We start from the raw sequence: 26,845 nt of genomic DNA on the forward strand, positions 1-26,845 counted from the left end.
GATGTGCTGGAGATCAAACTATTTATTCATTGGACACCAAATTTTAATCATTTGCATATCTGGTCAAAACACTCATGCATGCAAAATTTCAAAGCAATCAGATCATTGCTTCTTGGGGTGTCGATTTTTTTGTTATAGAGTGTATATCGGTTGGGCCCACACTCCTCCGCAGTAATGTCAGTGACATGTGGAGCCCATGCCACGAAGAATAGCGGATGTTATCAAAGCTAAAGGTCCACCAACATGTTATTAGATGGGTGTCTCTAGTTTTTTGGTCACTGAGTGTATATATATACAATCAACTCACACTACAATGCAATTTGACTTGGAGAAATGGCTTTAACGTGAGTTTTTCATGAATAATGAATAAAAGAGCCAACACGAATTTTTCGTACTCTACATGAAAAATGTCCCGAAACAAATCGGGGCAAAGGTGCGTAAGTATCGGATTCGTTATTGTCGACTAAATATTGATTTGGCGAATGAACTATTACTCTTTAGTATCACAGGCAGCAGAAGTTCCCATACTCTACTAGCCAAAATATCACTTTGTTAGTGTATATAAATACCCAGTCTGCATTTTTCAATCTTTTTTTCATTCTAAGTATGAAATTTGATTAAAAATAATGGCACCTAAGCATGATATTTCATCTAAAGTTTGAAGATGAAAAGAAAAAGAAAGTTTCTGTCTGCCAATTAAAGAAAGGATCAAGATTCTGGATATGCTTTAACAACTAAAAATCACGTTGAAGGTAGCATGGAAATCAGGTATGGATAAATTTGCCATACGATCAAATAAAAGTCAGGAATAGGTAATCCGTAAAAGTTCAGACCTTAATTTTAATATTGAAGTTGTAAATATTATGAAAATGAAAGCTGCTCTTTTATTGTGGATTAAAGAGTTCAGGAAAAGGGGGTGTTACCATAGACAAAAATGTTTTAAAAGAAAAGGTGAAGTAACTGTATTAAAAGTACATTAGAATAAGTTATAAATATTATTACTCTATCTACTGTACAATACTTTTACAGTGCAGCATTTTATTATTACTGTACCTACTGAACGGTTTTATTTTAGGTCTCTTCTTCTCATTGATCATTGATTCGTGCATTGTAACAGTATTTTGTGTTATATAAAATGGCTTTTGTTATATATATAGTAAACATTCAGAGTTATGTGTGACAATGTGTAGTATGTACAGTTAAAAAGTAGTTCAAAACAGTTTGAGCGGTGTTTACAAGAGTCTAAAATAATTAGGTACCTGTACAAAAAATTTGTACACATAACCTTTTCCACAGGCCTCTTATACAGTCCCATTGGAAAGAAAAGAAGAAAAAAACCTTTTCCACAATGCTAAATTTCAACTTACGCGAGGGGTTTTGGAATACATCCCTCACGTAAGTCGAGACTTGAACTCCTAAGTAAACTCCTAAATATCCACGGAACTTTCACACTTAAAAAAAAAGAACAAAAATCTACAATGACTAACTGAATGTAGATTAATGCACATTGTTTTTAATAAGTGCAAAATCTATTTTTAGACATTTCTATTCCTTTTCCCTCCCTTCCAATGACATCAAACCTTTCAAGATCATCAAAATGTGACTTGTTCAAACCTGATTTTTAAATCTGGTTTTAGGAAAGGGTTAAGCAATAAAAATAAATTGAGGCAGTGAGAAGCAAAGGGATGTAAGTTGCAAAATTAAAAATTTGGAGACAACCAGTACAAATAGTAGGTGAATCTCTCCTTTGTCTTGGGGCAAGAAATAGTACTAGTATCCCTGGTTGGTGCAGTTATACAGCATGATTTAGAAAAACTTTTCAATGAAATCCTACCAAGGACATCTTTAAACACATTTTACTCAAAACTTGAAAATGTCCACTTACATCCCTTTGCTTCGAACTGCTTCAATGTTCCTTCCCATAAAAAATTTCTGCATCGGCCACTACTCTAGCATGCCTGGCACAAACCAGTTTTCAATAGAACCATGAGATATTTTTTCCATCTTTTTATACCATCTAATGTATCTGTTTCGTAGAAATATCAAACAATACATTCCCGAAAATTTCTTCACAAATTAGACAACACATAGCTGAAGAAAAAGGTTTCCTTCATGTTTTATTTTGATATCTTTTATGTCCGGTTGTACTAAGCGGAAACAGTCTTACCACTTTTGGGTTTTTAACAGTTAAAAACAAATATGCAACCACTTAATTAGGAAAGCCTCAGGTATCAATATATTGAAGACAAATGAAATTTCCCTTTGCATACTTATAAAAAAACATTTTTCCAAAGCATAAAGAACTAACAAAAATACCTGAAGAGAAGATACAATCATGTGTCCATCCTTCAAATGAGAATCATATTCCGGTCTTTCTACATTATCAACTGAACTTAAAATTAAAGGTGACAACAATAATTGCAAAACTGTCTCTTCATATGTCTTGTGAACTTCAAATGCAAGTCTCTCCAAATACAAGCTTGGACAAGGAGGGTCATTATCACTGCAAGCCTGACTCAGAAAATAAAATAAGTAAAAAGTTTTACAAAACAGCACAGGAAAATATTAAGGTTGAAATATTTGTTTAAGTTCAATTGATGACACAGTACAAAAGTAAAATTAAAATAATATATATATATATATATATATATATATATATATATATGAAAAATCCTTTGCTAGGCCTTTTTCCATATTAAGTTCTGTTCACTTATATGTCAGTGCGTATGAGTCACAGACATTATTTATTACACACTTAAATGCTTCTCATACCATATATGGTTATGTTCTAGGCTCAGATGTGTTTTCCCTTAAAGTACCTACCAGACACTTTTTTTCCCTCCAGACTTAAGCCAGCCTCTGTCTGCGGTACAAAACCCAATAATATTTCGTTATGGCAATCTGCTCCTCCTATATACATCACGTGAGATCACGTGATCGAGGGATGATTATCTGTAATCTTTCAATGGTATTCCCTGTATAAAAATCGTAGCACAACTAAACAGTGGGGTTAGTTAAGAAAAGTTCCTGCGGGTATATTCTATGTAAAAATAAAGATATTGTGAATGTAGCTCTGTCCTCTTCCTACGTGGTAGATTATCACGCCACAACACTGCAACTTGCGAAAATCAAGATTCGTAATAAGAACCGAGCGGCGGTTCTCCCCCCTCCCCCAAAGAATACGACAGGATTGAATAAGGGAAAAAAATGAAGACGGGAAATTATCTGCAACCTCTTTCCTTTTTTTTTTTCTTCAATCTGAAATGTTGTAACATTATACACCTTACATATACAATAACACTACAGTTACTAATAAAAACAGAGTACCACTAAAATGACATTGTAGTTTGAGGTGAAATTATGTAATACTCAATACTTTTTGTAAGTTCTCTACATAATTCAACCTATGTACTCTACATTCTTTCTTCTTTCAGCTCAAAGATGAACAATAATATTATTTCACTCGTGAGATAGCTTAAAGTTGCTTGGTACATTATATTTCCTCAGTTTAGATATATGAACTGTTTGTGTTTTTTCTTTGGTATGCGCATTCGGTTTGTTAATTTTGTAATCAACATCTGAAATTTTTTGAAGAATTTTATATGGTCCACTGAATGGTTGAGACAGTTTTTGAGAATTAGGGTATTTGAATTCTTCATATATGACAGTGTCATTTGTATTAAAAGTTTTGTCCACAAATCTTGCATTGTAGTATATCTTATTTCTTTCGTAGTATTCTTTAGTTCTTTCAACTGCCAATTTCTTTGCTTGTTCGAGTGGAGGATACTAAATGTAAAATTGAGACTTTGAAGTCGACAAGCTAGTTAAAAATAAAGTTAAATTCATACATAGATAGTAGGTTATAGGAATGTTATAGCTAGTAGACAAAAAGATCACCAGAAAAAAGAGATAAAAGTAATTTTTAGAAATAGTTTTTGTGACAGAAAGAGTGAGAAAGATATTAATAGGTGTGTGTGTTCAGAAGTGGAAAGTCCAAACATTTTGTCAGTAGCCTAAACAAGTAACACAAAATATTACTAATGCACACATTGAAAAAATGCAAATGAACTACAGTGGTTAAAGAAAAATAATAAATAAAGCTGAAAGTAAAAATGGTTCAAAATGAATATATTACGTTGAGAAAAAGGAAATTTGCGATTGATTGAGAGTTAAAAATTTGAAAATGATTCTTGTAGTAATTTTTTTTAATGCTATTTTATCACAAGGGCATCAATACTATGTTCCAAAGAATTCACCACTCAAAAGAATGGTCATTTATTTTTAAAAGATCCTACTGACCCGTTCATTTTAAGGATTTGTTCTTTAAGACTTATTCATTCATGATAGATACATCCCTGTTACGAAGAAAACATTTCAAAAAATTAGTGGAGTTTAACAGACATATCTAAGAAAATAAAAAGGTCCACGTTAAGTACACTGTTGTTTTTTTATAGCTAATGGTGAAACAAATTGAGGGAAAAAATAGCACTGCTAAAATTTAACGGCAAAGTAAAGTTAGTAAGAGTCGATTTCTACATTTCTTTCATGAAAAACTGAATGTAAAAATAAAAACAACACAATTTTGTTAACCCTTCAAGCGGCTGTGAAGTAAAATTCTTCACCCAGCGATGTGTTGAAGAGCGGCCGTGTCGAAAAATTTGGCCTTGAATATTCTGCTTCGAGAACGGCTGCGGCGTAAAATTCTATGGAAGAATATTCATGGCGAAATTTTTCGACACGGCAGCTCTTCCATACATCGCTGGGTGAAGGAATTTTACGTCACGGCCGCTTGAAGGGTTAATTAGCAAAACTAAACATTTGAAACAGTTAATAATGCAATCAAAATATTAGTCAATTTTCATTCTATTCTTTAAAACTAAGAAATATGAATGATAAACATAAAAAACTAACTTACTTTCATTATATGTCCATGAATATCATGCATTGTTACAGAAACAGTAACTTCAAGAGGACGATAAATTCGGGGATCAAATTCTTTATTATCACTATCCTTGACACTATGCAAATGCAGTGACTTTGGAGTTAAAATAGGAGCATCAAATTCAAAAAATTTTTGGCATTCTCCAAAATAATTTTCCTGAAGAAAAAACATAAATGTGCATCAATATTAACAAATATTTTGTTCTTTTAAATTTTACTTCTCTCAAAAAGATTTTAGGTAAGACACAGAATACTAAATTTCAAGCATTTATAATAAAAATTTTATCTTAAAGATACAATAATAAATAATTAATGGCACTATTTCAGTCATGAAACAGTTGCTTCTAGAATATTTATGCAGTAGAACCTTGAGTAACTAAAGTGACTGGGACTAGATCTCTTTTGGTAAATCGAAAATTTCAGGAAAAAGAGGAACTGAAAAATGGCTGTTGGGAGGTAGCAGAAACTCAACTTTCGCTCTAAACATGCTCATATTAGCAAGATGACTACAACCAATTATGTTTGTCATTTGTTCAGTAAATGTCACAGAAGTCGGAAAATACAATGTAAATTTATTAAGACATAGTATAATTAACTTTAGTGTTGTTAATAATACATTCAACTGTTTTTTTTTTCTCAGGCAACTGTGAACATAATTTGAACATAATATGTAGGTAAAAAATAATTACTTAGCAAAGCTTTTCTTTTAGATTCGATCACTTTCCCATTTAATGGCATTTAACAGAATTAGTGTTCCAGCAAATTATTTATAGCTTTGAGAGAGAAAAAAAAGTGATAGCATGCATGGCAAATTTGTATCTGCAGTAGAAATGGCTGTCCCTGGTGACCCAGAAGTGATGCTTAGAAGTTTACTTATTATATATACACTCCTGTTTGTGAAAATTGCAACACGAGGAAGGAAGCATCATAGTTGAATGAAATTTAATACACAGTTGAATGGTAATAATACAAATAAATGATTACATTTTCAAACTAAACAAACAATAAAAAGAGACAGAAGTTAGTATTTTGAGTGGCCACCACGCGCCGGAATAAGAGCTGCTACACAACTTGGCATGGAATGAAACAAAGTTTGAATATCTGCCTGTGGAAGAGTATTCCATATTGTTTGTATGCACAACCAAAGTTCGTCTGTCGAAGCAACAGGACGGGGATCACCAGCGAGATGCCGCCCAACGAAATCCCACATATGTTCAATCGGTGACATATCTGGGGAATTTGCAGGCCAAGGAAGAAGCTGTACCTGCTGGGAATCAAGGTAGGATTTGACAGTCCTGGCGACATGTGGACGACCATTATCCTGTTGGAATACAGCCCCTGGCAATATTTGCAGGAAAGGAATAGCTTGGGACTGTAAAACTTCGTTTATGTATCGGGTACTGTTCAAATTGCCCACAACTCGTAGCAATTGTGATCGTCCATGATATGCCATGGCACCCCAGACCATAACTCCGAATGTTCGTTCACTGTGGCGTTCGATAATGCACTCCGGAATGTGCCGTTCACCGACATAGCGCCCGACATGAGTTTGGCCATCATGGTGCCACAAATTGAAGTGAAATTCGTCAGTAAAGATGACCTGCTGTCAATCAGCATGCAAGCTCCTATGCACATTGGCCCATTGTAGCCGCAGGCAGCGATGGTTTTGCGTGAGAAGAATCCTGTATAAAGGAATCCTTGCATGCAGCCCACGCTGCAGCAGACGTCTCCGAATTGATGAAGCACACAATGAAACACCTGTAGCTGTTGACCACTGTGCTGCCAATTCTGCCGTGTGCAGGTAAATGGCAGTATCTACAAAAATGAGTGTCTGAGATATTTGAAGAAACGCGTTTTTGATTTCCGACAAATATCAATTAAATATTGAAATTTGATTTTAGTCTATTCTATATGTTTATATAGAAGTATTTTTTGGGCAGTTTGTTTCAATTTGATTTTGCAATCAAAATTTTAATTAAAGCAGATACTTCCGTTTACCTGCACTTCGCAGTAGTAATTTTCATGCACTTTTACTGGTAATCAGCAGTAACTGCACAATGTACTATTGAATGACCAATAATTACAAATTCCACATAATACAGAGTAGATATGTCATTACGAAGTATATTTATTGGATGCAATGTGCATAATATATTTTACTTTGAAAAATTAATAATACCGTGTATACACTTGACACAAATTTAATATAAATAAATGAAATGTAATTTTAAAATAAAATAAAAAGGCATTTGTTTTGATTGCTTACGGCATCGTCAAAAACTCTTTAATGTTCATACGTTGTCACTTGGCAACTGGAAGATTCTTTAGGCATTTTTAAAACTACGACAAATTGCTTAATGTTCTGCACTTCGAAATAAAGCAATAAATATCCATGAAAATTTAGGCGAAAGAAATGCTTCGTGTGTTAATAATGGCTCTCATCGAACTACTAAAAGTGCAGCAGCTTAGTATATATAAAAAATTGAAAAATATCGTCTGCGACAGAACAAAACAAATGGAACAGAATCGTTCTGTTGGTACACGTTTATTTATCGTCTGCCAAGCATTACTTGTGTTACTCGTATGTTATCTTCTATAACTGTACATTAGCAAAAAATAATTTTGTTTTATTGTTTTTAGAACAATATGAAGAATCAAAGTTTTCTTTTTAAATGTTTGAGGGCTGTGAAATTACAAAACGTTTTCTTCGACTTTATTTGAAAAGAAGTATAATTATTTTTCCCCAAGTATCTCCCCCTTTTAAGTATCTCTTTTGCTGAAGGACGAGAGACGGTAATTTACAAATTTTACCGAAAGATAAAATACGACCTGGCACGCATACCTACATCTAATGAGAAGCGACTAGGAATCATTTTAAAAAATGCAATATTTTCTCTAAATTTGCCAAATCAAGAAAATTTTTGAGAGGTTACACAATGACCTCCCATCGGGGCGTTACTGCATGCCCTTAGTTGTGCTAAAAAGAAATCGCGAAAACCGATTATGTGTCTTGGTTCAAGTTTTGGCGGCGATTCATTTATGTTCCATTCTCCAGACAATGGTTATGGGCAGGTATAGAGCAGTAAGTACATACTGCTGATTACCTGCATAATGTAGCGATAATATCAGTTACTGCTAGTCACCACTGATAAAAAAAAATGCTTTTATTTAGCGCTAACCAAATAAACATGTTTGCACCATAAAACTGAAGAAGCATAGATTTAAAAAATTCAAAAAAAGAAAAAAGAAAAGAAAAAGAAAGAAAGAAAGAAAAAAAAGAAAAGAAAATGGAAAAAATTTCAGTTACTGTCATTTACCCTCACACAGTAGAACGATCATGGGCAAAAAATTTCATTAAAATCAAAAAATTTGCAGTTACTGCCATTTGCCTGCCCACGGGAGAAAGTTTTCGTTCTTCCGTGTGCAGGTAAAGAGCAGTAAGTGCATTCTGCCAATTACCTGCAAAATGTGGCGACAAAAGCAGTTACTGCCGTTTATCAGACCACGGGAGAAAGTTTTCGTTCTCCCGTGGGCAGGTAAAGAGCAGTATGTACATACTGCCGACTTCCCGCAAAATGTTGCTAAAAAGCAGTTACTGCTAATTACCATTGATAAGAAAAATGCTTTTTTTCTGCGGCAGTCAAATAAAAATGTTTGTACCATAAAACTAGAGCAATAAAGATTTCAAAAATGCAAAAAAATGAAAATCGAAAAATCTGCAGTCACTGCCGTTTACCTGCACAAGGCAGAATTGCCTGGAAGAAGTTGTGCGGTCCATCAGCGCCATACACACCAGGTGCCTGTCATCGCGAGCTGACGTCACATTTCGGGGTCCACTCCCAGATTTCCGAGATATCCGACCCTCGTCTGTCCGCTGTTTCCAAACACACATGATTGTACTGCTGTTACGCTGCTCACGAGCGGTTACTGCACGATAAGACAATTCAACTTCAGGAAGGCCGACGATTCTGCCCAGTTCAAACTCCGAAATTTTGCTCAAATTTCGCTTACTTTCGTTGAAGAGGCATAGTAAAGATTCAGTTAACGTTTACTCTAGCATATAACCACTGATAGTCATACACGCCTCGCTACAGCTGTCTATTTATATTCGGTTCGATCTGCCGTTCAGAGGTTTGCATGCGCTACCGGTCTACAATTCTAATCATTTGCATACCATGCCCTACTTTACATTTCCTGCAATTTTCAGCTCACTCGCGTAAGTCTTTCGTGGTGTTGCAATTTTCACAGACAGGAGTGTATACATATATAATTGAACAAATAATAAAAATATAAATAAACAAAAATTTAGTGAATTGACTTCGGTTGAAGGAGGTTTTGGTACAAGGGTTTTGGATTATCAAAGTTGCTCTATACTACCAGAATCTGTGCACCTTAGACTGCTCGCTGATCTTTCTCCTCTGGAATATCAATGCCTCCAAGGTCAATAGAGGTACTGTAGGATACAGGGCATCCAAAGGAAGACCTACCACTTGGACATATCATTTTAGCTTGCAAGAACCCAAACTATTAACTAAAAACTATAGCACTAAAATATTTAATGTAATCAGGGTGGCACCAAATATAGTGACATATAGCCAATTTTGTCACAAAATTTGGCAAGTGAGGTGAGTCAGCCACATCAGATGGCAAAAAGAAGTTCCAAGAGAAGCAAGAAGGGGGTGAAGCCCTTAGTTAAAATAGGAAATTTTGTGTAATGTGTTGGGTGATAACTTCCATTGTTTCTAGAACTGTCATGTAACGGCCAATTTTAACAGACTGAAAACAGTTTGAGGAAAATACTGCACTTTCTTGGTTTTTTATTGCCAAAGAGAACTTATGATTTTAAATGCTATTCCTTTACCAATTAAATCAAAGAATGCTAGAAATTTCAGTTCAAATGTCATAATAAAACAGTAAAAAATGAAAATATCATCAAAGAACAAAAAGAAATGTGGTCTATTATATCCTTGTTAGGCGGCAGCATGAGTCAATTTCTTTTTCTTGTCTTTAAATGTGATTGAATTTCAAGGTAGGGATTGTAAAATCGATGTTGTTAATATTTATATTGTTCAATATGTAAGATTCCAAAACGTTTAAAAGACTGTTTAAAAAGAAAGTGTAAATACATTAATAAGCTCATATTTGTAAAATACTTCTGACACACATAGTATAAGAGAAAAATCATGACCAAACATAGTGAACTTTTGATGTAGGAGGTAGGGTGTGAAATTCTTTACCTTGAGAAGCACAAGTTATTGATGCATAATATACCACTATGTTATAAAAGCTGAGATCAGCTAATAGGGAAAGAACACCCCTATCCACTGTGTCAACAGCAACAACAAACTCCTTAAGAATATCTTGTCATAATGTTCTATAAATAAGTGCAAAAAATAGTGGTGTTTAAATTTATCAAAGTTTCAGCTGGGTTGGTAGAGGTTATGGAAAGCTTCACATGCCTCAACAAAATTGAATAGATCAATTGAAAAAAAAAAACAAATTCAAGCCAATATTTTTGTAATTTTTGTTAAAGAATCAGAGATCAGTGTTCTTTTCTGTACACCTTTCATTTGTTTGGACATAAGGTTGAGTTTGGTTAAGACAAGATGTTAAAATCCATGAATTTGTATTTGCCATTATTCGTAACAAGAGTGGATAAGAGATACTGTGGAAAATTAATGAAACGCTTGAGTAATTGTACTTAAAAAAATAACTGCTACTATTTATTATTGAAAAAAAAAACAGAATTTTTTCTTATTATTTCTGAAATTGAATGTTTGTGGGCAAAATTGAAAAAAGTAAAATGATTATTAACAATATTGATAGGATGTAATCCACAATGAAAGATAGACAGTTTTATCTTTAAGCGAATTGAAATCTCCTCAGATAAACAAGAGTAGGGGAAGGTCGTTTAGTATCGGACAGCGGGCAGTATCCGACAAGGGCTGCTTCTTAATTCCGCCGCCAGGGGCAGCACGTACTGGGTCAACATAGTGTGTCGTATTGTGGAAGAAAGCCACAGACGCTATATTGGTTCAAATTAACCGTTCGTTCTGGTGTACAAAGCTAGTTGTTTGTTGAGAGAATTGCAGTGCATGAACTTAACTTCTGGGGCATATATTTACACATAAAGTAAGTTGTATTGTTTCATTGTTATACCTTTAGACCGATAGTATATTAATCTAAGTATTATGAGCTATAAAAATGTCTAGCTTAAGTAATAACATATTGGTGGTTAAACAACTGTAGCTTTACAGTCGAGTTGTATCGGACAAACCAATTTCGGGTTGTATCGGACAAAGTTACTGGCACCAAAGTAAAATACTGATGGTGTTTTTCTTTGTCCAACAAGTTGAAATGGAAATATCACCCCATAAATGGGATGAGAGAAACAAATGAGAAAGAAGCCATTGAAAAATTGGACTTAATGAAATGACAATTAGAGAAGCTAGTGAAAGATAAACCAACCATAGGCTATATTTTTCAACTTTCATAAAAAATTATTACTTATTTTCATTTTTAGACTTGTATACTATTCTAAGTAACCAACTACTTTGTTCGTTTCATTTTTTTGCACATTAAAATGTTTTTTTCCGAACTATTTGTTTTTATTTCAACATTTTAATGTTTTGTCCAATACAACCCTCTAAAATTTAAAATTGGCCAAAAATAGAGTTTCACAAAAATTTGTTTAAAAAATACGACTCCATGTTTTTTTGTAACAAAAGTTTACAATTTATGTTAGGTAACTTAGTACAGCATAATTTAGTGTAAAAACTAATTCTTTACAAATAACAAAAAGTGTTATGATTGAAATGGCTTAGGTGTCCGATACTACCCGACCTTCCCCTATAGCTTTATTTTATAAGTAAAATATTAACATTTTTTTTCCTGATGCGCAATAAGCTTTCCACTGTTCACAAAATGATAAAAAATGTTTCAAAACAAACAGTATTCAATCATGAACAGTTCCATTGAAAAGATCTGAAATTTTAGTTCGTGTCAACCAGACTTTCATTTTAATGCATGTATTACACAATAAATTTTTATAGTAACTAAATAGCAAACCAAACTTAACAAACAAAATGTTAGTTTTACCTGTGATTTTGTATTAAATGTGGTAGTATTAAAAGAGTTCAACTGCATTATAATGCTTAGTTTAAGCTTTTAAAAGAAAGTGCATTATAAGAAAAAATATTTTAAATCTATGTAAAAGTTACATATATCTTTTGTTCTGTTTTGTTTTGTTTTATTTTGTTTTGTTTTTTAAATGTTTTGCAGTAAAGATTACTTGACAGATCCTGTTACTATTGGAAAAAATTATAGCTGCTTTTGGAATCAGTGCGGAAAAAAAACCCTCATTAAAAATTAGTAAATGCGACACAAACTGAATTTTGCAGGCTTGTTAATAAGTTATCACTATTATTGTAAATGCATTTAAAGAATAAAAAAATAAAATGATGAATTTAAAATACTACCTTAAGATGAATGAGGACACGAAGCAAAGAACCATAAAACTTTATAACTGATGGACCAATTTCTAGTTCTAAGTGAACAATATCAGGAGGAAAAGACATAGGATCAAAATCTGGAGCTGCACCATAAGCTTTTTTCTTACAACTTTGGGATCCATTAGGTCTTATTGGTGATAACAAGATTTCCTCCTTTTCTGGTGTAGTAATGTTGAGATCTAAAACAGACTGCCCACATGGAGGTGCAGGATGATATATGTAACTAATACTAAATGCAACAATTGGCACGGACCAGCAATCGACCCATCCAGCACTGAAATACACAGAAACAGGTACTTTTTAGTATCACACAGGAACAAATTTACCAGGCACTAAAAAAAAATTTCAACTTCCCATAATTAAATAAGTTAAAAAGAAAAAATCATCAGTACAAACAAAAATTAACAAATCATGACTCATCCTATGTGAACTCAATGCAAAATAGTAATAAAGCAAAATGTGCTTTGTATTGAAAGTATTAGGAAAGCAACATGCATTAGTTTTAAAGAACTAGAATAATTACTTGCATTCTAACACAGAGCCAATCACTACATGTACACATGCACATAGTGCAACTTTTGTACAAAGATGCAAATTCAAATTTGATTGCTAAATGCTTTTCATAAAAGCCTTTACAGCATACACTTGAACACAAAACTATTTATCTTGCCAATTCCTTTTATAAAAACATATTTCTTGAGCATACCTATTTACTACACATGCACAAAACTGTACTATCTATGCTCATACTTTATGAGATTATTATTGTTAAACATATTGACAAGCAAAAAGATGCATAAAGAAATGCTTAAAAAGGAAAGAAGCATGATAAGTTAATATTAAGCATTATAATCAAAATATAAGAAAAATATTTCTTGTTGGAAAAAGCAATAACAGGCATCGTAATGATTGGAACATCAATAAAACCAGAAGACATAAGTGGGCTCAACATGGTGTTTTATTGCATATATGCTCTTGAATGGAAAAACCAAATATCTAGCCTATGCCAGCTTACAGACTATTAAAGCTGATGGCATAACACATTTTTATTGGTAAAAAATTCTGCACCTCAGTGACAGACTGCCATAAGTCACACAATGGCTACTTTACAGTAGAACGATAAAACGGTCACTTAGTGCATACAAAGGATTGGAATCATGCCCTTTTAACACTGGTAAATTATTAAAAAGTTTTTTTTTAGAATTACAATCATGTGGCTTGATGCAGAATATGATTCTACATACAGTGCACTAATGAAGGGGAAATTAAAATTTTTGGCCTTACATTACCCAGGCTCTGAGGTAGAATTAAAGGTTAAAGCAAAACAAATATTGCTGAAATTAGGTTTTGATACATGTCTGTAAAACCTCTACAGTGTGCAGTTGAGTTATTTTGCAAAAACAATGCTCATAGGAAACCATGCCTTAAGTGGGAAGCTGTCAATGTCACTCAGACCAACATTAAAGATGACCAGATGCTGTAATGCAACTTTGCATCTTTTAAACATACACTTTATGAAAATGCAGTAAAGAAACACAAGAATTCTTTTTTTACAAAGTTGAGGAAATTTGTAAGCATAATTATGCATGATTCAGTAAATCAACCAACAGTAAAGCTAAAAATATATACAAATAATGGAGAAAGAATGGTAAGACTGATGTACACTACAGATGGTTGTTTGCCTTTATGGAAATGATTTTAAAGTTCATTTTATGAACATATGGAGCAATTTTGGGGATATAGACATAATCTGATATAGACATAGTTGAATCCATGTCAATTCAACAAGGGGTGTAACATGATGGTCTCAGATTTTTTTGAATTTAATATATGTTAAAATTCATAAAAAATAAGGATATACTTTTTATTTCTTTCTTTCTTTATTTTTTTTGTTTTAGCCAAAAAATTCCTGGGCCGAGATACATGTTTCCAAAGATATCGGTCTTCTCACTTGGAATTTCCGTCAAAATTTTTAAAGACCATTATCTCAGGGACTGTAGAACATATTTTGTTGCCATTTGTTTTATTTAAAAGGATATTTTTTCTTGTTTAAAAACATATGCAACATTTCGAAATGTATGCTTTAGTTTTTTTTCCACAGTCTTTTGAAAAAAAAGTTAAAAATAATTTTTTGATTTTTCTCAAATACGTAAATTTCAAAAATTTTCATTTTTTTTACAGTTTATTAGTACCACTGAGCACTATGTTCCCTGAAAAGGAGAGCTTCCACTTTTTCGTTTAACAGATTTTAGAGGCATTTGAAAAAATGAGGGTTTTTAAGGAACTCTTCACATAATGGCAGACCTGAAAATTCAAAAAAAAATTTTGCAAGAAGTGACCAGAGAACACTTTTAATTCAGTTATATAGCAAAATTTTCATTTTGATTCGCCATTTTATCATGATATTGAATTTAGTGAGAACGAAATAGCATTGTGCTGAACTATTCTTTCGGCGATACGCTGAAGGGGAAAAGCAGCGAATCGACTGGAGGCCGCGTTCTTGTTTTCATAAAAAATAAAATTTCTGGATAAGGTAGAGACTAAAATGAAAATTTCGCTATATAACTTAATTAAAAGTGTTCTCTGGTCACTTGTTGCAAAATTTTTTTTTTTTTTGAATTTTCAGGTCCGCCATTACGTGAAGAGTTCCTTAAAAACCCTCATTTTTTCAAATGCCTCTAAAATCTGTTAAATGAAAAAGTAGAATCTCTCCTTTTCAAGGAACGTAGTGTTCAGTGATACTAATAAACTGTAAAAATATGAAAAGCTTTGAAATTGACGTATTTGAGAAAAATAAAAAAAAAATATTTTAAACTTTTTTTTTTTTCAAAAGACTGTGGAAAAAAAACTAAAGCACATATTTCAAAATGCTGCATATGTTTTTAAACAAGAAAAAATATCCTTTTAAATAAAATAAACTGCAACAAAATGTGTTTTACCATTCCTGAAATAATGGACTTTAAAAATTTGACGAAAATCCTAAGTGAGAAGACCGCCATCTTTGGCGACCTGTATCTTGGCCCAGGAATTTTTTTGGCCAAAAAAAACATATGTTCTTAATTTTTTATGAATTTCAACATTTGTTAAATTCAAAAAAATTTGAGACCATCATGTTACACCCCTTGTTGAATTGACATGGAGTCTACCACATGGTTTTTGACAATAGTTCTAATTTGAATTTTCCATGCAAATTATTTTCATATCAGTACCTTCATGTCATGTTTAATTCACTCCTCGAGTCCCTTTCCAAAGTCAATTCAATGTTCTTGGATGCTATTTTTATAAAATTTGTTGAAATAAACCAAAAGCATCAAAGTTCATTGGAGAAGTGTCATGTAGTTTTACAAGTGTTTCACTAAATAGGGACACTTTCTTTCCCATTTCTGATACTTTATGTTGTAAATAAGTAGCTGTGGACATGTGAGATTAAAGGCTTTATCCATACAAAGTTCGAATTTGTGGATGCTATTTTCAATATACAGCTGGAATTTCTTGCTCAAAAATTTATTCTAAAATATTCCGCTATTACTAGAGTGTATAAAGTTGGGCATTCCTTGAGACTGATTTTCAATTCGTCATTGTAAAAAAATGCTGCAACCATCACAAATCCATTTGAAAGTACTTATGTGCCCTCACCAAGTCAAACAGTGTAGCTTTTAAAAGTTACACCATCATTGAAAGGTTTGTTCCAAAAAGTAAAAAATTCAGTTTTGATTTTCAGGAGATTCACTTTTCTTTGAAAGATTTGAAGCTATTATGTTATATTTTTGAATGTCTTGAGTTATAATGGTTCCTGGTATAATGTAGGGAAAAAAAGTTCAACCCGTGCTCAATTTCAATGGTAGAAACAGAAAATGAAACATCATATATTGATAAGAAGCCTGCATTTTTTGGTATTATGAACTTGCTACTCTTCCTAGCTATTTGTCTACTAATTCAATTGGAATCTTGGCTGCAGCTGCTATAATGTAGAGGAACTGGCTTTTCACATCACATGGTAACAATATGCAAGTCTGATAATTCTTTTAGAATGGGATGTTTTTATGAAATTTTCTTGGCGGTACACATCGTGTAATTTATTCAGCATTTATTTCAGTGCTCAAAAAGTCACGCATTTTGATCTTTTAAGTTGAGAAATTTTTCCGATAATGTTTTCTACAACCATTTCATCATTGTTTGCTATACTCTTAGGAAATGTAAAGGAATATTTTTCTCTCGTATATCATGGCAGATAAAATATAAACAAAAAATTGACTCTAACGCTGCTGCTAGTAATAAATCTGAGGTGGCACCTTGCCAATACGGTGTTGGGGATGTCTGAAGAAGGGTTTTTGTGTTCGATTACACTTTGGAGAACTGGGCTGCTTCAGTATGCCATGAATGAGGTAGAAGAGCACACGTCTGTTGCTCAACACAGCATTATTAAATTTCTCACAAAAGAGAGCACTAAACCCTCTGAAATTCTGAGACAGCTTCATGCACAGTTTACAGAAGAAACCCTTTGCACACTCAAGTGTAAGCGTAGGATAAAAAAAGCATGGAAAAGAAACAGATGTTGAAAACAAACCTGATGAAAGGAGACATGGACAAAAATCATTGTGGAAAACATTGCTGCCATTCCTGACATTATTGAAGAAGGACAACTAATGCAGGCTATTACTGTCATATTTTGGATGAAGCACTAGCTGCATATCGCAGCACACAAGGACACCAATCGAAACATAAAACATTTAGATAGTAGTCTGCAAGGCCACATACTTCTGCTTTAAATTGGGAAAAAGTTAAGAAATTTCATTGAACGCTTCTGAAATCCCTTAGTACAGTCCAGATTTATCGCCCTATGACTGCCATTTGTTTGGAACACTCAAAAAAGACTTAGGAGGACAGCAATTTGATGATGATTTAAGTGTCTAGAGAAGTTTGTGTGCAGTTAGCTCTGCACATGTCTCTCTTTTCTTTGTAAGAATCTTATTTGTAATTAGAGTAAGGGCAATATGAGAAAGAGGATGGCTTATGAATTTTTTTTTTTTTTTTTTTTTGGTTGATACAAACAACTTTTTTAATGAAATTCTGGTTTATATTTGATCTACTCTCCTATTTTACTTTCACACTTTTCAATATTTTTATTCTTTCTACATTGTTTTTAAAAATTTAAGTGAGCTATAGGGGGATTCCACATAACACAGAACTTGGTGTTCAAAAAAAAAAAAAAGAAGAAGAAGAAGAAGAAGAAAAAAAGAAAAAAAAAATGTCTCAAACTTTTTTTTTTCTTTTATGTGTGTGTGTTCTCTGTATTAATTGAAATTTACACGTTAGAACGCTGTAACCCCAGGTGAGCCTGTTTCTTTTTGAAAGAAAACTTGTTCTGGGAGCAAATTCTGGTGAAATTCTCTCTCTGTTTGAAGCAATTCAAATGTGCATATTTTATTATTTTAGCCTGTTTCTGCAATTATATAATTGCATTTTTTCTGACAAATTTATTCAATAAGAAGACAATTATTATAGCATGTTATAAAATTTCTCCTTAAAATAAATGAAAGGAATTGATTGTTAAATCATTCATTTTATTTATTTTTTTTTTATTATTATTTCTTTCCTTCTTTCTAATGTGAGTCCCAAAATTTAGTAATTTATTTATTTCAACCATTGTAAAATTTACAGCATGTAAATAAAAACATTAAAACTTTCTCCTACACATTTATATTGCCAAAAAGAAATTTTAGGCCGATTTGATTATTTTTTTATTATTCTACATTGAAAATAAACATCTTTATTTTGTAATGTGAGTCACACATAATGTATGTTAGGGCCAATACAAGATAACACTAACTTCTTAATGGTATTTATTGCATCCTACTGCTACTTTAGGGGCTAATAGGAAGTTTGCATTTATACACACACCAATATATGCTTCATAATACTACTGACATTAATTTAATAGGATAATTTCATTTAGTTTTGTAATGTTTTAGTTATTTTAAGGATCAACATTTGGCTCTCAGATTTCTAATATGTTTCTATTATATGTTCCACATGAACATTTTTGCCTTCTGTAGTACTAAAAGGTTTTTCTTCCGATAAAAGAGAAGTTTTTAAACTCTTACACCAGTAACAGCAGAATGGCAAAAAGGGTGCTGAGAAAAATTGAAGCAAGAAGGGAAATACAATAGACAGAAACATTGCCTCCAGACGAAGGAATGTAGGAAGAGGAAAGTTGTAATACTGAAACTCATTGTCTCAAACAATTCAAGATGAGTTAAAAAATAAAGAAAGAAAACTTTCAAGGGAAAAAAGTGGCTTAATTCAGGCTTCTTAAAAATCACCTATTTGAGAAAATCTGCAGACAATTTCTTAGTTGGGGCAGAAAAAAAAATCTTAATTGTGTTAAGGAAATAATAATCTTAAATCTCAGCCAGTAAAGATTTGCACAGTATTTTCTGGGATATAATACACAGATAGCATGTACTTCTGTTTTTTTAAGCTTAGTATTGTATTTTTAAACATAACATTTCTCAGTGCTCATTTAGATTTTGAAATTACTGTAATGTTGGTGTATCTTGCAGAATATTTAGGGGATTTTCAATTTGCATCACAGACTGCCAGAAGAAACTCTACTACCTGGTGTGTAAGTACACTGGCCAAAACAAGGCAAAATTCGCTCAACTCACCTCATCACAAAGCTGTAAGCATGAGAAAATCATACATCAGTAAATACAATATGGATCAGAGAAGAAGGTTTCAAGTGTCCAAAGAAATCATACAAAGAATTTTTTTGATACAAAGAAAATCAAAACTAAATTTAAGAATTTTATAAAAGGAATGATTTAAGCAGATTAGTTTGAAGGAGAAAAGGTATGGTTACAATGAGGGAAATTTTTTGAAAAGTAAGTTCAATATCTCGTTTATTCTTACTTGAGCTGTTTGAAACTCACTATCTATCAGTCCTAGTTGAAAAAAATCTTTGAAAAGTAACAGCCAACTAATTTTACAACCATTATGCAATAATTAATGTAATGATTGACATCAGATGGAATGTGATATAGCAGGGGTTCTCAAACTTTTTCGGCTCATGGCGCCCTTTGACGAAATACTTATCTTGCGGCACCTGAGTCAATCTGTATTATATGTAGATAAATACACTAAATAAGCCTAACCTAATTTTTTATAACCAAATATCATGCTCATTTATAACTGAATTCATATTCATCAGATGGCTTATTGGGCTACAATCTACTTTTCTAGGATATCAAGTAATAGGAAAAAAATGACAGGACACAAAGACAGGTTTCTCTTTGAATTCGTCAACTACATAAATTAGGCTTGAAGAACAGTAAACTTTTTTTATGCTAGTAAACTACAGTGAACAACGTAGAAAACAAAATGTAGTAAAATCAGATAAGTTAATTTTGACATCTCTCTTCTGTAATAGGGTCATTCGACAAAAAAGTTAACCTGCAGGCCAAAATTTCAAACTCATTAAATAGTAATATGTTATACATAATTTTAGAGATAACATTCTTAATTTTCCAATCTCGTAAAAGGTTTTTCAAAATGAATGCCGTGCGTAGAATAATTACTGCTTAAAGATCTTCAACAACATGTAAATTTTAACTATGAAGCATTCAAGAAACGCGACCTGTAATTTTTTAAGCATACATTCCATGCAAATATTTTTTTTTCAGTTATTGCTTATATTTTAAGATTTCAGTTTCTTCAATCTTTCATTGAATTTTAATTTTTTTCTCGTTGAGCCTAATTTGAATTCTGTGTTGAACAGCCTGTAACGTTCATCACAAAATGATGTATTTTCCCTTCCACACTTTTTATAGGACTATAAAAAAAATTTTGCTTTATTCTCTTCCCAAGAACTTCTCAGAATGCATTTAAAATGGTGAATTTTAATTAAATTATTTACACAATTAGCTATCAGTGTGACGAACGTAACATATTGTGACGAACGTAATCACTTGAAACAAACACTGCATCTTTCAAACGTTTAGTTCAATAACAAATGAAATGTAAATTTTGAAATAGTTGTTTTTTAAATGTTAATGTATAATATTTTGTAATTTTTGCAACAATTAACTCAATTTTCAACACATATTTGTGGAATTTTCTTGGGTTGAATTTTATGGAAAAATCGGCAGCTCAAAAAAAAAAGAGTTAGAGTTAAAGCAGAGTAAGAATGGCAGATAAACAAAAAGAAAATGACAGGAAAAAAAGCAGCAGAACGTATGCCAATATTACGGCAAAAAAAAAAAAACACAAACACACACACAACGATTTTTAAAAACAAACTGACATGTGCATCACATGACTTCCTTTTATGCCAATTTAATGATAATAGCTCCTTGGAGTAAGCAGGGAAACACTAAAAATTTTCACCCTTAGTTTCTTGCAAACAGATGCAAAAAAAGTTTTACACAGATTTATTTCCCCATTATTGGCAATTTTAATGTGATTCAGTGGTTAACTCTTTAAATATCACCAACATTGGCCGAATTAAAACCAGATTTTAAAAAAAAATCTTCAAAGTTATCTCCAAGTTGGCGACAAAACTTGGCAGCCGAAAGCTTGGCGATATATCGCCAAGTGTTTGACAAATTACAACACCACTTGAGTTAGCATTGAAATTAACAATGATTTCCCCCCAAAAAAGTGTAAAAGACCCCTTAGGAACATCCGAATGCAACCAAAAGGGAAGGTGCACAACTAGACCCCACTAGGAGTCTATGTACCAAATTTCAACTCTTTAGGACATACCGTTTTTGAGTTATGCGAGATACATATGCACACACATACGTACATACGGACGTCACGAGAAAACTCATTGTAATTAACTCCGGGATCGTCAATATGGATATTTTGGGTGTCTGTACGTTCCTAGGCATATATCCACATGCGGTCGGGTCCGGGGAAAAAAACTCAACATTCATTTGGGGGTGAGCAAAATGGAAATTAAGGCCGATTTTTGAGTGAACATTTTTTCGCGAATACAATACTTCCTTTTTTGTAAAAGGAAGTAAAAAAAACAAAAATCAAGAAGACCGAGGAATTAAAAATGAGAAGTCAGGAGGTGAAAATCAATTTTAGAGAAGCTAGTAAGCTCGCTTTATATAGAGTTGTAAACCAATGCAACTTTGCCTTTCTCAACAACTAAGTTTACAGAAAAATTCAAAAAGCATGCTCTTCCATGTAGTCCCAGGAACAAAGGCTTTTATATGTTACCTTGCTACATAGTAATAATAATATTGGAATGTCAATGAATCTGTGGCAAAAAGGAAAGTCAAAAAGTTCTTGGAAGACGTCTTGAAAAAACAATCCTTACAATGAATATTGTTTTCACAAAGAAGATTACATTTCTTGATAGCTTTCTGGAAATAAAAAGTTCCACTTATGTGTGATGTAAAAAAAAGTGAGTTGTAAAGACCAAAGACAGAAGAAAAACTTCTATCTTTTCTTCTTTATTACATTCTAAACTGCCATTTCACTCATAAGTTTTCTCTCATGCCAAGCTCTTGTTCTTTCTGCATCTGACTTTGATATATTCACAAAATGATTGTACATTTTAATGAAGAAAATACATTATAAACAGTGGGAAAACTAAAAATTGCTTGAAATCTGCCTTTAAGCTGTTGCCAAAAACAATAAAAAATCATAGTAATAATAAAGTTAATTTTTATAATAAAAGTTAATAACTAAATTCAAGGCTAAACCTTAGCAATGTGGATTACGCTCTTGAACTTAAATCAAAGAAATCCCTGAAAACCTCCATTATTAGAAACGATTAAAGTGACCAAAATCCACAAATATATGCTTACTTAAGCCTTGAAATTATATTGTAAATTTTATTAACAAAATTAAATTCAAACGCTATCATTTTTTAATTTTTCTGGTAACAATTAAAAACAACTACATCATTTCCGTCACACAAAAAGGTTGGGGATCAGAAAATCAAAGCTCTTGCATTAAAGTTTCACTTCAAAACAAAGGAGAAAAAAATAAATTTTGCACAAAGCCAATAAAAAAACATTTACTTAATCCAAGTTGAAAAATTGTTGCTTTAAGTGTTACTTTTTAAGACAAAATATCAGTGCTTATTTATTAATTAATATTTAGACACGTAACAGTCTAAAAAACTAATCGAGTCTTCACCATGACGAACGTAATTTCAGAGTAACGCTCTTCAATGTTACATTTGTCACACGTCATATTTTGAAGAAATAATCATTTCTGTCACATTATGAGAAAAATGAGTATTATTCTGCATGAAAAATAAAAGTTAAGGAATGAAACTAACACACTGCATTGTTTTTACAATAATATCTACCTAAACTTTAGATAAATTGAGAGCTGAATTTCATGTTGCAAATTCAAGATTGCAAAAATGTTAAGTTCGTCACACTATAGTAATTTAGCTTCAAAAACCAATTTATCTGATTTATACTGTGTTTTCTTGCATCAATATTACACAGAAGTTTTATTCTTTCATAAAATTTCACAAAACCGCAAGTAAATGATTATTAGACGTTTTAAACTCATGCTATGCAACGAAACCGAGTCTCTGAATGTTACGTTCATCACTATGGAATGACCTCGTAGCTTTTGCTACATTGTTGCCTGGGAGTCAATAACTGCTTGCTGAAAATTCTTAATCATAAGTCAGGCTTTATGATGACGATAAAGACACGATATAGCCAATTTTTATTATGCTACATTAAAAAATAAGGGGATGACTTCATTGGTCTACATGACCTTATTTGGCATACCCAGTTATACATATGGATACAATGGACACTTTGCGGCAGCTCTTACCATAGCACCCAGTTTCAGAACCCCTGGGATATAGTATTGAATCCTGTAAAAGTTGGCTGTCTCCCATTTACTGGAAAAATTAGATGTCATGACACTGCTTCAATCATTTTGTCATTTCCTTTGAAATTAAAAAAGACAATGAATGCATTGCAGTCAAATGCTACTTTCCAGAGACTGACCCTATAGACTGACATGAAAAAATTCACATGTGTACAAAGGTTCAAGGTCAGCTTATGCGAGCGCACTTGATCTATATGCAGCATGTTTTCACACACACAAAAAAAGGCCATGAAAGCTAGTTAGTTTTATTAAAAATTTGAACAAGAGTATTAGTATGAATGAAGTTAAGCTGAAGGAGCCATAGATCAACAATAAATAAGTACTGATACTGACATTGGTAAAACATATCTATTAAACTAGCCAAAAGTTGTATTCCAATATACCTAACATTCTTATCACCTGTAAATTTCTTCTAAGTCAAACAAGGTTATTTCATTTTATAAATTTAATCTCGGCAAGGTACAGAGATTCACCCTTTTCAGGAATTCCGATAAATAGATGCAAGAAAATTGAAAACACTTTTGCCTTTTCAAACCTCAAGTATAGATAGCAGATCTTAATTGAATAAAGCATCCGGAAACTTTTCCAAATGCATCCTAGGTAGCACCAGTAACGTTTCAAGATTTCAAAAACATTTTAAAATGATTTTCACAATGTTAACAACCACTTTAAAAGTTTTATAAATCAGGGGTGCTACCTGGCATGATGCAGTTTCATGATAAAAGAGTAGTGCTGTGCAGCTATTACCTGGTTCACATCCCACCCAATTCTTCTAACTTTGCAGTCAGAAGATTGCACCACCTCTCAGATGTAACTTTTTTCTTCTCCCACACAACTCAACTTGTATCAATATTTTTTATAGAAGACTTTTTTTGAGCTTCAAGAAACAGCATTTAAATTTTTGATTGATTTCTTTTACTGAAATTTTATATTTAGAACTAGCTAAGCACTATTATTTGAAATCACATGTGATAGAGATTATACTGAGATAAATAAAATATATTTCTATTTTATATTGCTATGCAAGGAGCAAGATAATACTTTGAGTTTGTATACAGGGTATCAAATAATTCCCTGTATTTGTAAGGTAATTATTAACACAGAATTAGGAATTTCACTATTTAAATCCATTGCAAGTAGAGTACTTAAAATATTTTTCATATCAATTGTGTGTTTTTGAAAATCATGTTTGCTAAAATAAACTTCTAGTTATTAAAGTATAATTACGCTGTTTTGTGTATAAAAAATTCACACATAAAATGACATTAGAAATCAGAATATTATGAAACTGAAAAAAAAAACATTCAAGTTATACCTTGTTTTTGCCATATTTCTCCATTTCTTGCAGTTTACAACATGAGGTGCTGGAGATCCTTCTCTAGATGTTAATTTTGAACATTTCTCAAGCATCAATAAAATGTCTCTATTAGTATTAACTTCAGGAAGATAAAGAGACATATCACAACTTTCTCCCTGTGGGGGATGTTTTAAAAGGAGACAAATCATTTAACAATGCAATATATGTTGAATATGAGATAAAACAACATATGGCAACTGACAATAAAAACCAAACTTTGAAGTCATAGTACAAGCAACAAATAAAGGTTTTTTCTGGACAAAATTAAATTCCATTATGTGTTAATTAAATCAACATGCCCACCATTTGACATCTTTCAGTTTTATACAGCCTTAGTCTTTAAAAACTTCATTTCTATTTTTGAACATATAGAATGGTGAATCTAGAATAATTATCACAGATGGTCCTAACGAATTGTGCTTTATTAAGAGAAGGCAATGAAGCCTTTTTCTGTCCATCTGTGAAAGAGAGTTCTAAAATATTCTTTTTATTTATTCCACTTATACAATTAAACTTAATTCTGGTCATTTTTTTCATGTTATACACATCTAAATTGCACCTTTCAGACTATCAAGACCAAACACATTATCAGAACAAGAAAATCCATTCACAGGTTTGGAGCTTAAATGCCCAAATTGCTTATGCTACACCATAAAACTATCTATTAGGGTGTCTATTCTAGATCAGCCTTCAACGTCCCTGATGTTCCAGAGACCTTTGTTCCACAATTATAACTAACTTATGGAGCTCATATCTGGTTTACTTTAATTTAAATAACTGTAGCAGAAATTCAGTCTTATCCAACAAAAATACAGGAGACAAACAAAGATGTAAGGAAACCTGTCCAAATCCATTTGGTTCAAAGGAAAGATTAAATATTGTGATGAGAAAAGGAAAAGAACGCAAAGTCACATTGATAGGTTTGAACAGCTTTCAGCACTTGATGGACAGATGGATTGAGGGGAGGATTAACAAGTTGGTACTAGTACTTAGAGGCGGCAAAAGGAACAGGTGGGAAAATCAATAACTGAATTTGGAACTGGGCTATGCAGTGGGGATTTTGAGGACATAAAAAAAAATTGATCTTGTCAAGAGGACGCAAAGAATTAAAAAGGAAAAAAAGGATTGCATGAAGGAGTGAAATATACTGAACAGTTCTTTCTTACTAAGACTTCAGAACTATAATTTCTTTTTCTTGACATAGTGATTTCAAACCTTTTACGAAAAAAAAAAAAAACCTCTATTCTTGCCTTAGTAATTATTAATTTCCTTGCCTTTTTGCAGAAGTTAACCTTTTAACTTTTTAGGTTTTCTAGTGCAGTAGTGTTTTGAATGATATAGAATTCATCAAAGCAAATTTCTTAGCTATTATTTTTAACTTGTTTTATGATAACACTATGAACAGAAAGATGAACATTTGTGCCTGACATAAGATTTTTAAATATACCAGGGACATAATCTCATCACACAAATGCAAATACAGTGGCTCCCAAAAGTGTTCGTACACATACGACTTTCAATGAAATAGGACCTTATCCATTGGTTAGAACTAATATTTCAGCACAGGTATTTAATTATAAGATCTATGATCAATTTTCAACAAAACTACATGACATTTTTTAAAAAAATACAAAAACTTAATTTTTTAAAAATCAAAAACCAAAAAGTGCAAGAAATTTTATCTCACAAAAGTTTTTGTACACTTTAAAAAATGTCTATATACTATTGAATAATCTAACTTTTTATTAAGTTATTATTTAGTAGAATATCATGCAGTATCACAATATCAACAACACCTTTCAAACGTCTGGGAATAGATTTCATTCTTTTTTCTTTCTTTTTTTTGCGTAATTTCTGAGCAAGTGTTCAAAACCACACTTTGAGTCTTATCGTTTCTAGCTCTATTTTCGTTCCAAAGCCATATTTTCATAATCTAGCCTCCAGCTATCACTAAATATATTACATTAAGTTCAAATCTGGAGATTGAAGGGGTATTTTCTAAATGTTAGGACAATTTTTCGGGACAACAAACGCTAAAAACCGTAGTGCTTCTTATGGTTATCTTGATAAAAAACAAAGTTGTTTCTGACAACCAAATTTTTGGCTAAGAGTTTAAAATTGCTTTTTAAAATATTTAAATGAACAACATGATTCATTATTT

General features: G+C 32.2%; 1 protein-coding gene across 1 annotated transcript in view; it reads right to left on the reverse strand.

The window, feature by feature from the left end:
• LOC129219139 (bridge-like lipid transfer protein family member 1) overlaps positions 1–26,845 on the reverse strand; it is a 222,328-nt gene that overhangs the window by 151,764 nt on the left and 43,719 nt on the right. Inside the window, 4 exon segments of the mRNA XM_054853459.1 lie at positions 2,317–2,511; positions 4,916–5,098; positions 12,420–12,726; positions 24,643–24,800. Of these exon segments, the coding sequence (XP_054709434.1) occupies positions 2,317–2,511; positions 4,916–5,098; positions 12,420–12,726; positions 24,643–24,800 (843 nt within the window).

The sequence above is a fragment of the Uloborus diversus genome, chromosome 3, assembly GCF_026930045.1.
Source record: "Uloborus diversus isolate 005 chromosome 3, Udiv.v.3.1, whole genome shotgun sequence".
NCBI lineage: Eukaryota > Metazoa > Arthropoda > Arachnida > Araneae > Uloboridae > Uloborus > Uloborus diversus.